The following is a 16704-nucleotide window of genomic DNA, read 5'->3' as shown; positions in this document are numbered from 1 at the left end:
GATAATTAACAATGGGAAATGAAAAATCATCTCTTTTATCGTAAATTTTGTTATTAAGCATCCCGTTTAAGATATAGATATCAGGATCCAGGAAAGGGCAGTGTTCATTGTTAGTATTAGCTTTATTTAAAGTCAGTTCAACAAGATAAATCTCTGTAGTGTACATACTGAAGTCGTCATTATTGAGAGCCAATATATCATCCAAATATATAAAAGTTAGAGCAAAGATGGTTTTACATTACAAAGGGATAAAGATTGTCTTGAAATAACTTTTAAAATGCTACAATAGGCCTCCAATTTAATGTTTTCATTCCTTCTGTATATGTATATGCATGCGCATAAATAAAATGAAAGCACTAACTTTTCTTTCGTCATAAAAATAGTTTTGTTCCCATTTACTAGGTATCAGTTATAATAAACAAAACAGCGTTTCAGCGTATTGCATAAAGATATGTAGTCATCAATCATGAATGTTAATTATGTTGATTATGTTTACCATAGTATGCAATAAGTTGAACATTTAAAAGCTACTAACAAACCTTATCATTGTATGCAGCAATCACTTTCCTTAGTAAGATTTATTTTCGAGCTTATATCAATCAGACAATATCGTAGGCACGAATGTACATACTGTTGAGATTTAACTAAAGAAATCAATGCTCTTATGGTGTGGTTAGTTCCAAATTATTGTTTAAATAGTATAGGCCGTATATAGTTTGTACTTGTCAAAATTGTCAAGAAAATTTTCAGCTTCGCATTTTATGTTTGTGTGTATGTTATTAATACTGATGTGATAATTTCAGATGTTGTAATAGAAACTTGATATAAATAAGCAGGAAATACCGTTTTGCGTTACTCCATCATAAACAATGTTAATTTAATTTATTAAGTTACATTGATACAGGAAGAGTAATTAAGAAGTGAACGTAAGCATCTTCGAAACTCCATTGAAGGCTGAGTAGAACGCATCGTTTCTTTAATATAAACAACAAAAATGAATAAGTCTTTAAACATTTCAAACGGTACTTTCGATGCAGCAGCTTACCTGGCCATCAAATTGGGTGACAGGTATGTCAATACGGAACAACTAGTTGTGCTTAATATTATTTATATTGGAATATTTATAACTGGGATGTTTGGAAACTTCTGTACCTGTATTGTGATTGCAAGGAATCGTAATATGCACACAGCGACGAATTATTATCTGGTTAGTTTGGCAGTTTCGGATCTAATGACACTGATTATAGGTGAGACTTTCGTTTTTTAAATTTTGTTGATAGCATTCAAATTTAAATATAATTGTTACCGTTCATTATAATTATAAATATAACTTATAAAGAGTTTGACACATTGTACATACAGTTGTCTAATGTCTTTTGATTTTATTGTCATTGAGTTGTTGTGTCTTTAACGTATACACAACATATAAGTTTATCGTATGAATAGAGCCTGGTGAAAAAAAAATCGCATTTGCAAAAAAAAAGATAATTACTTTCAGACAAAAAAAAAGAATTGTTCATTATATGAATAGTCCACTTTTTCTGTTACTGAGATGCATGGCATGAAACATAAGGTCAGGTGTATTGTACTTGCAGACGTTTATTGTATTAGTATACTCATTGTGTAGCCTTTTCTAACAGTCCTGCTTCACTTTTATTGCACCAGATGCGCATATCGACAATTAATGCCCATTTGGTGATGCTCGAGGCCAAAATAATTGAAAGTCCAAAAACTAATGTAAATGCTGTAGATCTGATACAACAAAACTATGTATATCTTTTCGTTATATATAACCTTAGATACCAGAAAAAAACTTAACAATGATTATTTAAACAAGTAACTGACATTCATTGCTATACTTTTACATGAAATTGTTGTGTGGTTTACACTTTCGTCAACGTGCTTAATTTTAACAAAAACAATATGCTTTTTTCAGGGCTGTATAGACAGGAAATTATACTTAATGGGATTGTTCCTAACAAACAAATCATTATGAGTAACAAAAATAGGTTTGCGTTTAAATCAGTCAAGGAAGCGTTAATGTCAGGAAGAACAATGTGTAGACATCAAAATACTCTTAGGTTTCTGCATAGAAACGATTGTTTTACGTGCTGCCAAATAATTACATTGCAGACATGATCTTTATTGGTGGCATACATCTCTATTTTCTATTACACAATCGGATGCATTGTGTCCTATTTTTTTTTTTTAATATTTCTTACATCCCGTTAGATCTCATCAATATCGTATCTATCCCATCACACATTTACTGATACATAGTAGTTAATTAACAAATAAATATGAATGCAATATGGGTTTTTCTCATTGAAGGCCGTTCGGTGGCTTATAATTGCTAACTACCACCTCATTTTAACTCTGGTGGATAGTTGTCTCATTGGTAATCATACCGCATCCCCTCATTTCTATATATTATTATTTTCTGAATATGATTAAATGGGTTCAAAATTTAGGCATTTCATTCAAATCATTTTTGGGGCTATAAGTGGAATTAGTTATATAGGTAATTTTTGTACTGTTTTTAGAATTATTGCGCCTAGTATTTTAAGGGATGAACATTTATTCACTTAGATATTGTTTGTAGCAAGACTTAGATGTTTCTTTTTCTTGGCGTTGATGTATGAAACACCTCTATGAAACACAGCAATCAATAAATGATTATAGGAAGGCATCAGTTCATATCGGACAAAAGTACGCTGAGATTGCTTTCAGTTATTGCGAGCATTTTTGTTACGATGTAACGGTGACTTAATATTTTGCTAGATTCTTTAGACTTTGGATGAAGTTTTTGCCTTGAAAACACGTGTGTATTCATTATTTAGAAAAACATGAAAAGGGAGACCATTTTAAATAGGCAGCAGCATTTTATTTTTAGATGTAACAGTGATTTCTTTTTTTGCGGGATCCTTTTGAATTTGGACGAATTTTACGCCTTAAAAACACGGGTTGGTTCGTTAATTATAAAAATCTGAATAGGGGACCCATTTTATAAGAAGCAGGGCGTTGGACGAGTTCAGTAAATTCAATGGGAAGGGGTTGGCTTGTCAAAATATATCACAATTAGTTATTATCGTTTGAATGATATTTCTGAAATAACAGAAAGAAATCAGACCTAGAAGTAATTAAGATACAACTATGTCAGCAGTTCTCCTTGTGGGCCACGGGGATTTAATCTTGTTCTCAAAGGGTTCGTTCATTAGTAGTTTAGTTTGTGTGTGTTTGTCAGCTCACCTGGCCTATGTGAGCTTTTCCAATCAAGGCGTAAGTCGTCGTAAACTTTAAAAAAAAATCTTCTCCTCTAGACCTAGAGGGCCAAATGTTACCAAACTTTTCCTGATTGTTTCTTTCGGCATCTAGTTTAAAAATTTTAACTGGAGTTTTAATTTGATCAATCAACAAACATGCCCGCCGTTGCTAAAAATAGAACATGAGTGGTAAATTTAACATGGACAATTATTATCAACCGCTTATAGGAGTTATTGCCCCTGAATGACTATTTTTGTTTATTTTATGATTTATTTACAGAAACAAATATAGAGAGCAACAATATATAGCAAAAATGTTCAGCAAAATAAGATCTACAAATCATTCATGACCGAAATTTTTTATCCATTTTTGTCAAAAACTGTACGAGTAAGGAAGAAATTTTAAAAAGCATAAAAGGTCATCAAAATGAGATCATATACAATTAAGTCAACATGGCCAAATTGTCACACTAGTTATAGGATTTATTGCCTTTAAATTAAATGACAAAAATATAATAAATAAAATATCTCAAAATCGTTAATAGATAGGTATAAAATGTAAATAGTAAAAATGATCATCAATACAAGACTTACAAAAAAATGCCACTAAATATATAGCTACAAATAAGCAAACATACCTAATTGCAATCAAGGAAAAAATATCTAATAATCACAACATGTTTTACCAGGTGAGCGATTCAGGCTCTTGGGAGCCTCTTGTTATTAACCCAGTTAAAAAGGAGCGAAGTGCTTTTCCTGTACTGGCTTATTTGTATGCTTTTTTATGTATTATTTGTTATTTTGAGATTTCAAAAAATAATGTTACCCCGCCACCTGATCGTGTGCCTGTTCCAGGTCATCAACTGAGTTAGTGGTTGGTTTTTTTTTTTTCTTATCTAATTAGTTTGGGAATTTGGTGTCTTAACATCCATCTGTCTACAAATTGTTGAAGCCGCATGTTGACCTCTGTCATGATTTTTGTGCTTTTGGGTTGCTGTTTCATTATTTCAAAAAATAGTCGTAGTGATGTAGGCTGCAGTTAAAACATACATCATTCTCTCAATGTTAGGCCAGTTAGTGTACTAAAATTTTAATAATACGCACACCACCTATTCTTGGCCCTCATTCCTATCCACGTTAAATTTTTCACTTCCAAACATTTTATGGGCGCGGGATCAATATACTGCTATTTATACATTAGATCGACGTACTGGTTACCGGAATTTTGGACACACCAAACCAGGTACTTTATATCTAAGAAACAGGCAATATATGCCCTCAATTTTATTCTATATAGTTTTATATTAACACCTATGCGTAGGAACTATTTTGTTTTAAATCTGTACTACTTTCCAGTATATTCTTTTTTGACCGTGCCCGGTTTGATGGTGTTCCATCTTACAAAGTCTATCCAATTTATTTTTGCAAAAGAATTCCTATCAAACCGGTGCTAGGGGCCGCCTTTAAATTGCAGTGAGGTGAGAATTTGTTTTGCCCCGTGTTGAAGGCCTCACTGTGACATTGAGACGAAGAACAGCAATACAAGCGCTGTTCCTGTGCTTTTTGTGTAATTTTTGCTGTGCATGTACTGATTTTGTCCGGGATGGATACCCCATATCCTTTGTTTTTTTTTATTATGTAAGCGATGGACCACATGCACTAAAACATCAGCCATTTTTACAACATTTCATAGGAAAGAACAAAAACGCAAGTTTTGTGTACAGTTCGTGTTGCTCAGTATTTGGTCTTCTATGTAGTGTTTCGTGGATGTTGTTTGTCTGTTGTTTTTTTTTTTTTTGGCATAGTATTGTCGGTTTTTCTTCGACTTATAAATTTTACTGTCCATTTTGTGTGTTTTGCTTCTTTTTAAGATATAAACATAGACGGCCATCGATAAACTTCCTCCAGCACATACTCGTCCGACGTGATTAAGTAATATTCAATACTCCCATTCCTTTTTCGATAAGTCAAGTTACAAAACGCACGAAAACAAACATCCAATGGAAATGAGGTAGCAAATTTTATGTCAATTGTATCGATATGACAGACAGCAAAAGACGGCTGAAAGTTACAGATTACCAAAAATACCTTTTCACGAAAAGCGAAGGCTATATCCTATGCTGATATAGAAAAATGTAGACAAAGATACTTAGGGGAAAAAACCTTAGTCAAAGACAGACATTTGAAGCATTAATTGTAATCGCTGTATAAACCACATGTTCACCTCATGTTTGGCTATTTTTGATAAACATGCAGATTCTTCAAAAGTTGGGAAAACGCGAATAGTTCATTCGAGCAAAAAAATCAATGATTTAAGAACAAATAAAAATAATTCTTTCAATCAGTCTATTAAGTCAGGAGCAAAAAATAACAATTTATTTGAAAAGTGGATGGATTTATTATTAATGGAACTATATATCAGGCTGTTGTCTGCTCTTTGGTCGGGTTGTTGTCTCTTTGACATATTCCCCATTTCCATTCTCAATTTTATAATAAGCGGGATGTGTAGTCCTTTTATAGATTCAATATTTTATTAAAGACTCACCACTTGTATAACATATAACATTCAAATACACATATAAAACATAGCGTATAACATAAAACATTCAAATACACATATAAAACATAGCGTATACCATAAAACATTCAAATACATATATAAAACATAGCGTATACCATAAAACATTCAAATACATATATAAAACATATTGTATATTAAAACTAACAGTAAAATATCATTAGCTTAAATACTAAAACATATACAAGCGCCATTCTATTAAGAATTATGAGAGACTATTAAATGATTAATTATATACAATGTTTTACATAATTTTAAAACAATATATATCTAAGATTTAATTACATCATCAGCTATATATGTAGGACTCGGATGTGCGATGGGGGACGCTGAAGTGCGATGGTCACGCGGAAGTGCGATGGTCTTCGTAGAAGTGCGATGGTCACGCTGAAGTGCGATGGTCTTCGCAGAAGTGCGATGGTCTATAAATGTCATTAGTTACAGTTTCATACTAAATGAGAGATCGTTCTCTTTAAATTTACTGCATGGGGACATTATTCTGCTTTAACAGTTTATCTTAACGTAATCTCAGCTCTCAGCTCTCATGAGTTCCACGTTTACCGTAATATCATAATACGGAAAGTCTCTCTCCGGACCCATATGTAGTTAGAGAATTCGAAGTTCCATATTACGTAAAAAAACGGAACTTCTGTAGATTTCGAAAAAAAGATCTAAATTATCTAAATTTCCCCTGTCTACCAATTATTTTCCTTTTCCGGTAGTATTAAAATCTGCTTAAAAGTTGTATTCATGTCGAATACTAGTATGCAAAAACATTCCATATTTTCTCCAGTTGCAGTAAAAACCACTGAGGTGATAAGTTTATAAGGCCTTTATTAAATTAATATTGCATTTTAAACAGCTATCGCATTTTCAGTCATTGCAATTAGCACCGGTTTTTATAGAAAATAACCTTTGTATGTAACGTCTTGCATAATTGTATGAACGTTGGCTTATTTTTGTCCAAAGCAGACTTCAACGTTACAATTAAGACTGGTAATATGTATCATGACTGTGTTTAATTAAACGGGTTAATATTCTTGATCATTTACTTAATAAACATGAAAAGCTGCTTTTAACAAACAAATTGACTTTTTCATCGACATCGAAAATATAGTTTATGTAATCCATCGCACTTCAGCGTAACCACCATCGCACTTCGGCGTAGTTACAAAAAAGATAGCGTCACAATGTCATCATCGCACTTCAGCGTGATCAAAAACGCACTTCAGCGTCAAACCATCGCATTTCAGCGTGACCTTCGCGGTTCGGAGTACCATCGCGGTTCGTGTTCTTCAACATAAAATATTAAAGCAGGTTTTAGCATTTACCTGACATAGTTCTCCGTTTCTGAATAAAAATGCAAACTTTTCGTTATTAGACAAGTTATACAATTGATCGTTATGTTTTACTGCTTCACTATACAATATATTTCAAAGGTCTGCATATATAGGACATAAAGTAAATACATGTTTTTTATCTTCAATTTCATTTTTACACATAAAACAAGATCTTTCATTAATTGGTTTATCCTCGTATCGTCCTGTTTCTATTTTAAGTGGCGCAACGCCACATCTAAATTTTGCATAATCACTTCTAAATTTAATGGACATAATTTATTTTAAATATAACTCTGTACAATATTGTGATTTGTATAGCGTATAAGTACGAAGCTTGTTACCCTTACTCTGTGACAAAATTTTCGTTTGCCATTCTTCAATATATTCATTAAATGAAATATCTTCAAGTTGTAAAGCAATATTCTTACGCAGCACACTATTAAGACTAGCATACAATTCAAAATTACAATCTTTAATTTTTTCATGACTCTATTACACCAGTTTTTCTTATAATTTACAGCATTTCTATGTGACCATTTGAACACTTTACAATTCATTCTGTCATTGTTCATGACACTACATCTTGTCCAGTGCCTAAAGACACATGTCCATTGTTTTACACTAGATCGTCTCCAGCCCATGTCCCCGTTGATAGCATCATTTGGCGAATACTTGCCAACACCCTTAAAAACCTGATAGCTCTGTTCAAAAACAACGAGTGCCCCAAATGAATGTACCATAGCTTATGACTGGCTAGATCAGAGTATCAAATGATGTTGTGAAGGTACTATGCTTATAATTAAACCTCTGTAAATAATATTTTTTACAGTAAATCTATTTGCTAGTTATAAAGTTTACTCTATGTTTTGAACAACTGATGATGTATACATAGTGGTTGTAAAACCACATGGGTTGAATGCTTAAAGAAATATGGTCACTTGAACTACTCCCGTCCGGCAGTAATACATATTCTGACGTGCGTCCGTTTATCTGTGTGGAATGTATAAATACGCAGCCACATTGTTCCATCGGAATGGAGACGTTAAATCAGATGTTTTGTGTAGTGAGAATACCAAGGTCTCTGAACGTTAAAGAACTATTAAATAATAACTAGAGGGATCGAAAGCCTCGTCAAGGGAATTTAAGTTCAATCATATGTGTATTAAAGGACCCTTGTCACAATTCTGTGAGAGTACATAGATGGCCAGTAGTCATTATCCAACAAAAAATTTCCCCTGGCTGTACAGATTCCGCCTTTCATTCTAATCGATCGACTTGGCAGAACCCACATGCATGTTGATTATTTTTTTTTTAATTTGTTCACATAGTGGATTTGTCATTATAAGGCGCTGGGCGTCAGGCAAATGACAAGCAACCAATAGTTTTTCTTGTTTACCTTTTGGATGAAATAATTTCACGACCACAACCATTAGAGCTTTTACAGCAATTATGTTGATTTCCAAACATCTGAGAAATGTACACTCAATAAGAAAGAGCCAACGGCATGCAATGGTTTATATTTTCATGTAATGTTTCGTACAGAGATTGAATGTATAATTACCAACGAAAACAAATCGACGATTCAATAATTAAATAATGTACAGACATGATTAATAAAAGACACGTTAATTGCAGGAGAAAGTTATTTGCGCTTCAACTCATTTCCTCATATTTTATTCTGCGTAAAAAAAATGCATGCTCGTTAAATACGTATTTGTAATATATATGGCAAACATGTACATACTTAATTCCACCACTTTGTTTTAATTTAATTGCTGCATTTTTGTAAAGGTATATATTTGCTTATCTTGTTCTCTTTGAAATGATGTCTTATCAAAATGTATTTAGGGAGCTACCATTTGATTTTTATTGGGGGGGGGGGGGGGGGGGGGGGGGGCGGGGATAGGATGAAATTTGAAAAAAATAGGCAGGACAGGAGTTTTGAGTAAAAAAAAAAGGCAGAATGAGATTATTAACAAAAAAAAAAGGCAGGATGACAATTTAAGTAAAAAAAAAAGTCAGGATAAACTAAAAAAAAAAAGGCAGGACCGAATAGAGTGAAAAATAAAAAGGCAGGACCGAATAGAGAGAAAAATAAAAAGGCAGGACAAATTTTTTCATCCTAGCCCCCCCATAAAAATCAAATGGTAGCTCCCTTAAACGAAATCAGTGATAACTCGGCTGACTCGCTCACAAACTATTATTATAATTATGTTAAGATTGTGAATTAAAGGCCGAGTTTACACATCAATACACTTCTTCAAAATAACTTTTTATTATTATACTATTATATAATTTGTTCTTGTCGATCGCTTATAATACATAAAAGGGGATGTCATGAATCGCCATAAATACCTCACAGTTCAACAGACCACATCAGCCACCAACACTTGATTCTTTCGGAAAAAACACACATACAAACAAAGACAAATTACAAACAATACACATGGTTGTGTTTTACATGTATAATAATTAAATCATTGGGAAAATAGGTTTTCAGTAAATTATCTATAGACAACATGTTTGTAAACGCATTTATTTATTTTAAGTTCTAAGGCATTAAATAAAAAAGGCGTAAATGGATTTTAAAACTTTAATATATTGTTATTTATGACAAAATTAATGTCAAGTTCGACTTTGACGATTTTCACTTCTGCCGTTCAGGAGTTATAGTCCTTAATTGATTGGAAAATTGCCGTTTATGTTGTTCACGTGCAATAACTTGAGAACTGTTGAACCAATATATTTAAAATTTTGTATAAAAAATTATGTTGTCACTGATGACCAAATGGAGGTCAAATTTGATATGGACGATTTTTACTTTTGCCACTACGAAGATGTCGTCCTTGATTGATTTTGAAAATGGTATTTTAAGTCATTTGTGTGCAAGAAGTTGAGATCCTTTCGACAAATGCTTTCAAACTTCAATATCTTGTTACTGGTGACAAAACCTTTCGACAAATGCTTTCAAACTTCAATATCTTGTTACTGGTGACAAAACATAGGTCAATTTCGATATTGGTGATTTTCAGTTTTCACATGAGTTATGGCCCTTCATAGCTTTGAAATGACATTTATAAATTTAATAAAAAAACGAATTGCTGTCATTTCGACAGCCTTTTGTTTAATTATAATAATTAAGTATAATTTCCGCAGAAGATAATTTCATTTCAAACCAAGAAATACAATTATTACTTATTTACAATATTACATTTATACCATTAAAAACCCACATTCTCGTGTAAATATAATATGTGACGTACGCTACTGGTGACGAGATTCCAGACTAAGGACAGACATGAAAATGTGGCAATTTTTTTTTTTTTTTAGATCTCAACCCTCCCCCTTTTTTGATCTCGACCAATACATTAACAGAACGTACTATAGAAACCTACCCAGGAAAAGCATTTAACTCAACAATACAGCGATAATAAATGACAAAAACACAAAATAGATAACAAATTATCCCGAATATAGAATCTTCGCATGTAGTTACTGAAAGCATTGCCAAGCTCAAAGTATCAAGCCGTCATACACCAATGCTCAAAACAAACTTTACTTAAAATAAGAATTTTTTTAGCATTTCTTCAGACTAATCATCAAAGGAAACAGAGTGGTTGTCGTTGGTTCATGTCTGCCATATTTGTTTTTCGTTAATTGTTTTGTTATAAATTAGGCCGTTAGTTTTCTCAATTGAATTGTTTCATATTTTTCATGTCGGGGCCTTTTATAGCCGACTATACGGTATGGGTTTTTCTCGTTGTTGAAGGCCGTACGGTTGCCTATAATTGCTTACATCCACTTTATTTGAATTTTGAATTTAGTGGATAGTTGTCTCATTGGCAATCATGATACCTCATCTCCTTATCTTTATATTGAATGGTAAGTCCTAAATTTGTTAGCTCTATTTATATAAATGTATAAAGCTTGATGCGATTTACCTCTTTTTATTAAGTCCTGCACTTGGAATCATACTTCCACAATTTAAGTTTGACCAATTTTTGATATTTGTATCCCTGTAGTGAAAGATCTTTTCAGTAATGCTTACTTAGTACGATTAAATCAGATATCGAATTCATTAGTCGTCAGTGTCTTACTAGGTTGAGAAAAAATAATTGAAAGCATATTGAAATATGTATGCACTTGTTCATGAAAAGAAAACCATATATATTAAAAGTACATATTGGTACCAAATTTAGCGGTCATTTGTACAGTATGATTAACGTTTTGAAATATTATTGTCGATTGACAAATTAAGTCTCATAGCAAATGGGATATGAAAAACGTATGTGTAATAGAACCCACATACTTATATAGTTTATTTTTTCAAATAAATTCGCTTAATTGTTTTCTTTAAATGTCAAAATGTATATTATTTCGTGTTTAATATACTTCAAACAGGCTTGAAGCCCTTCAGATGTCAACTTTAAGATGTTGTTTCTCCTAATAGATTTTGAAACCGACAGCAGAGAAAAAAAGTTAATTATCCCGAAGCTAGATTTAATAAGTTTCAGACGTAATTCTGTAACCATGCATTTATAAGTTATTCCTAAATTGACACTTCTTTAAAACCATAATATTACCCTTTATAAGCAACTGACGATTTCGTACAAGTTCTTCAAGAAAATTAATTTAATGTTTAAACTAAATAAAACCGGAGACTTCTCGGCACTTACTTTTAATCATTACAAATTGTTTTAGTTTTTTTAGAAGATGGAATACTTTGGGATTTCGTGCTTTAATACAGTTTATATGCGACTTAGCAGTAAATCTCTACTTACAATGCTTTTTTCTCAATTTATAATTACATCCTTGGCATGAAGAAATAAGAAGGAACCGATCGGAAATAGGGGATCTATATTTGTACTCACACCTTTTATTGAAATTAAATGCACTTTTGAATGTAATATATCACCAATTATAAACTCTATGAACTAAATATGTCATTTTTGTTTGGATTAAAATTATATTATGTAAAAAATACTACAGTTTCTATTTGTTTTTTTTTTTTTGGTTTATCTTAAATATTCAATAGAATGGTTAAATTATTTTCTTGTCTTTTAATTATTTGTATCATTGGGCTGACGTCTCATAGAATAACACTCCACATCTACTTTTATTCTTTTGCATTAGACCACACATGTTTGAGTGAGGGTATTGGAATATGGTCACATGTACATCTTCATTACGGCGGTTAAACCCAAAAACTCTTGCTCAAGAAAGGCTGTATGGGATATATAAATACGCAGCTTCGTCTGGCCGGAATGTGGACGTTAAATCCGATGCCTCGTGTAGAGATGATGTCCCTGTCTGTCATTGGTCATTCCTTTCTCCAGGCCGAGCAACTTTGCATAACCTACCTATTGTAATAAATGTCCCCATATTGTATTATCGAATCTGCATGTAATATTTGCAACCGGGCGTTAAGCAAAACGACACATAATCAATTGTTTGCATTTAGTAACTTTACGAAGAAGTATTACAGATCACAAGGCTACTAATATTTCATTATTAAGATATCAATTAACAAACATTTTCTTGACAGGAAATTACACTTACTTAATTTGTTTTTACGTGATGTTTATCCTTCAAATCTGGGATAAAACCGTTAATTTGAGTAAAATAAAATCAAGAAAAAAATCCTTTTAAAAACATTCTCATCTAGCTTTACTTTACACTTTTAAAAATATAATTGTTACTACGATTTCCATTTGCTATAACAGCTCCTTCAGAAATAGTTTTTATGTACTTTAAATTAGAAATCTCGCCGCATGAGATCGTCATCAGGTTGCTTAATTTCTAGTGTAACCAGTAAACCCTGCAGATGTTTTTTGAAAATTTCAATCTTAACTCCAATTAAAACTGAATTCTCGATTTTCTAGTAAAAAAAAAAATAACAAAAATATCGAACTCCAAGGAAAATTCAAAACTTCAATATGTGCGAAATAGTTATGCCGAGAAACCGAATTTTCTGGTAAAAAAATGTCTCGCGGTATAGGAGTTTTAAATTCCTACCCATTTAAGAAATATTAATCAAAGGGAAGCTAGAGTGCATGTCGCCATGTACATTTTGTATGCTTAATCATGATAAAAACATTGACCTTTTGTATTGCCTGTACTTAACTTATAATATCTGCATTCGGACAAGATACAGAAAAGGCAGATATTTAAATTAATACTGTGGTTAACTAAAGACAGTTCCAAGGTCAATATAATACACCAGCTTTCGTTGCTGCTTCATACTTCATTTTACATATGCTAATAAAATTTCAGTTGTGTGTTTTACAAATGTTAACTACTTTTAAGATTTCTAATGATAGTCGTTGTCTCCCTCTTGTTAAATCGCCTTTGTTGTCCGTCGTTTACAAAAACCTTTTATCTGAAACTAATGGACCGAATTTAACCAAACTTGATCACAATCATCATGAGGGTATTTTGTTTTAAAAATTTGTCCGATGACCCCGCCTACAAACCAACATGGCCGACATGGCTAAAAATAGAACATAGGGGTAAAATGCAAGTTTTATCTATTATATTGAAACCGCTTTGAATAGAGAAAATCTGACAAGAGCAGAAATGTTCAGAATGTTGAGATCTACATGCTTTCCATTTACATCAAAACTGTCAGACGACTTCTAATAGGAGTTATTGCCCTTAAATGTCATATTTTACCAATTTTGCCTATTATTTTGAAAACTGTAATAGATCGGGAGAAACTTTAGTTACGAAAAATGATCAGAAAGACTAGATCTACTGTAACAAATAAGTCAACTATGACCGAAATCGTCAGACGACACCTTATTGGAGTTATTATAAAAATAAGGAGATGAGGTATGATTGCCAACGAGACAATTCACCAAAGTTCAAATAAAGTGGATGTAAGCAATTAAAGGCAGACGTACGGCCTTCAACAATGAGAAAACCCATACCGTATAGTCGGCTTTAAAAGGCCCCGCCATAAAAAGTATGAAACAATTCAATTGAGAAAACTAACGGCACAATTACAAACAACAAATACCAAAACAATTAACGAAAAACAAATATGACAGACATGAACCAACGACAACCACTGAACTACAGGCTCCTGATTTGGGACAGGCACATAAAGAATGTGGCGGGTTAAACATGTGTGTGAACGCTCTACCCTCCCCTAACCTGGGATAGTGGTTTAACAGCACAACATAAGAACAAACTATAAAAATCAGTTGAAAAAGGCTTAACTCATCAGATCGATACAAAGCAGAAAAAAATCAAACATAAACCGGACGTGGCAGGGTATTTATCCATAACTCACCCCTAACAACAAAAAGGACAGTAAGTACAGATCTGAGAGTGCTCGCAGTTACTGACAGCTAGTTCAAAGCCAACAACAACTAATAAAAAAAAAATGACCATTAATGACGATTTTTACCCATTTTATTGTGTTTTTGATTAATATCTTACAAAAATCTTTTCCTCTGAAACAACTGGGTCAAATTCAACCAAACTTGGCCACAATCATCATTAGGGTATTTAGTTGAAAAAATGTGTCCGATGATCCAGCTTGCAAACAAACATGGCCGACATGGCTATTAAAAAACATAGGGATGAAATGCAAGTTTTGCCTTTTATCTTGAAACGCTTTGAATAAAAGCTGACAGGGGCAGAAATTTTGAGAATGTTAAAATCTATCAGCTGTCCATTCACGTCAAAACTGTTAGACGACTTCTTATAGGAGTTATTGTCCATAAATGTCAAATTTTACCATTTTTTTTTACATTTTTGCTGATTATTGAAAACAAATCTTTAAGGCGAAAGAGTGATAAACAAGACAAGATCTACAAATAAGTCAACATGGCTGAAATCTTCAGACGACTCCTTATTTGAGTTATTGCTCTCTAATAACGTTTTTTACCTTTTTTTACATTTTTGCCTTATATCTCAAAAAATATAATAGATAGATATAAACTTTAAACAGCAAAAATGATCAACAAGACAAATATATCAACATGACCGAAATCGTCAGTCGACTCCTCATTGAAGGTATTGGCCTTTAATGATGATTTTTTCTATTTTCTAGCATTTTTGCTTTTTTTCTTGAAAATTATAATAGATAAACAGATACTTTAATAGCAAAAATTATCAGCAAGACAAGATCTACAAATAAGCCATATTGCTGAAATCTTCAGTCAACTCGTAAATGAAAATGATTTTTACCATTTTTTAAGTTTTTGCCTATTATCTTGAAAAGTATAATAGATACAAATGTAGAAAGACACTTTAACAGCAAAAATGATCAGCAGGACAAGATCAACAAATGTGTCAACACGACTGAAATTGTAAGTTATCTCTTTATAGAGTGAATGCCCTTTCATGATGATTTTTACCAAAAAGTGGCCATTGTTGAAGATATACACGTGAGCGACACAGGCTCTTTAGGGCCTCTAGTTCAAGGGACTGCTTAGATCTCGTATTGTTTTATGTCGTTCACATTTTGTTCTTTCTTTTATTTGATTATTTCAACGTTCTTATGATGATTTTCTTCTAAGGCTGTAAGTTTAAATAGTTGTTTATTTTATTGATCGTCACAAATAATCATCCTAGAATACCAAACTGTATTTATCCTTTTAAATAAAGTAGTATGTTCTATAAAAACGAAAGGATTTAAGTTGAAAAGAGGGTGTCAATCCTGGAACGTGCAACAGTTTAATTGTATATTGATTACTTCTGGGTCTTCGTGATCAGCGCGGATTTTTCTCTCCTCAGGAAATTACAGAAAAGCTTTTAACATAGCATAAACGATTAATTTTCGACAATATTTCTTTTTTGCATCAAATTACTCTTTACGTAATGTATAAACTATTAACCTTTCTGTTGTTGTGCACTAGAACAGTAACTAACCTTACCCTTCCGATGAACTTTTCCTAAAAAGATTAAAATTTTTTTGTGTCGACATATATGTTAAAACGTTCTTGTCACTAAAACTATTTTAATGTCTAATGTAGGATAATTTCTACAGGAAAAGCAAAACCAAAACCTTGTTTTTATCTCGTGTAATCTTAGGATTTTAGATTTAGACTTAAGTGATGTAATTTCGAAAGTGCCGTAGTGAAAAATTTGTTTCAATCAGACTCGATAACTGTATTCCGTGTAGTTTTCTTGTTAAGTGTAAGCATCATTATACTCAAATATCCCCTTCAAAATGACTTATTTAGCTAATCTGCATTTCCTTTGAATTATTGCGTCTGATTCCATTTTTATATCAATGACACACTTACTATTCTGGTCTTTATGGACGATAAGATCGCTTCCACTGTCTGTGTAAATACGTTCACTGTTAGTCCATTTCGTTATTTCTCTATTGACAATTTGACGTTACATAATATAACTGTACCCTTTCCTTAAAGTGCAATTTACCTCTTATAAAAAAAAGTATGTCAAAATCAATCGTATTAAAAGTTCTTTTAAGAACCTAGCCAAGGATGACATTTTTTAATGGAAAATCAAAATGCCCTAATTCAACAGGTTAATATAAGACCAATAT

The 16704-nt window shown here is 32.3% G+C and overlaps 1 protein-coding gene across 1 annotated transcript in view; it reads left to right on the top strand.

The window, feature by feature from the left end:
* The first annotated feature begins 564 nt into the window (after positions 1–564).
* LOC127725714 (pyrokinin-1 receptor-like) overlaps positions 565–16704 on the top strand; it is a 49473-nt gene continuing 33333 nt past the window's right edge. The window contains exon 1 of the mRNA XM_052232890.1: positions 565–1247. Within this exon, the coding sequence (XP_052088850.1) occupies positions 995–1247 (253 nt within the window). The 5' untranslated portion in view covers positions 565–994. The remainder of the gene's footprint in view (positions 1248–16704) is intronic.

This window comes from Mytilus californianus, unplaced genomic scaffold (assembly GCF_021869535.1).
Source record: "Mytilus californianus isolate M0D057914Y unplaced genomic scaffold, xbMytCali1.0.p SCAF_15, whole genome shotgun sequence".
Classification (NCBI taxonomy): domain Eukaryota; kingdom Metazoa; phylum Mollusca; class Bivalvia; order Mytilida; family Mytilidae; genus Mytilus; species Mytilus californianus.
Note: the sequence above shows the minus strand (reverse complement) of the source record. Positions and strands in the feature narration are given on the sequence as shown.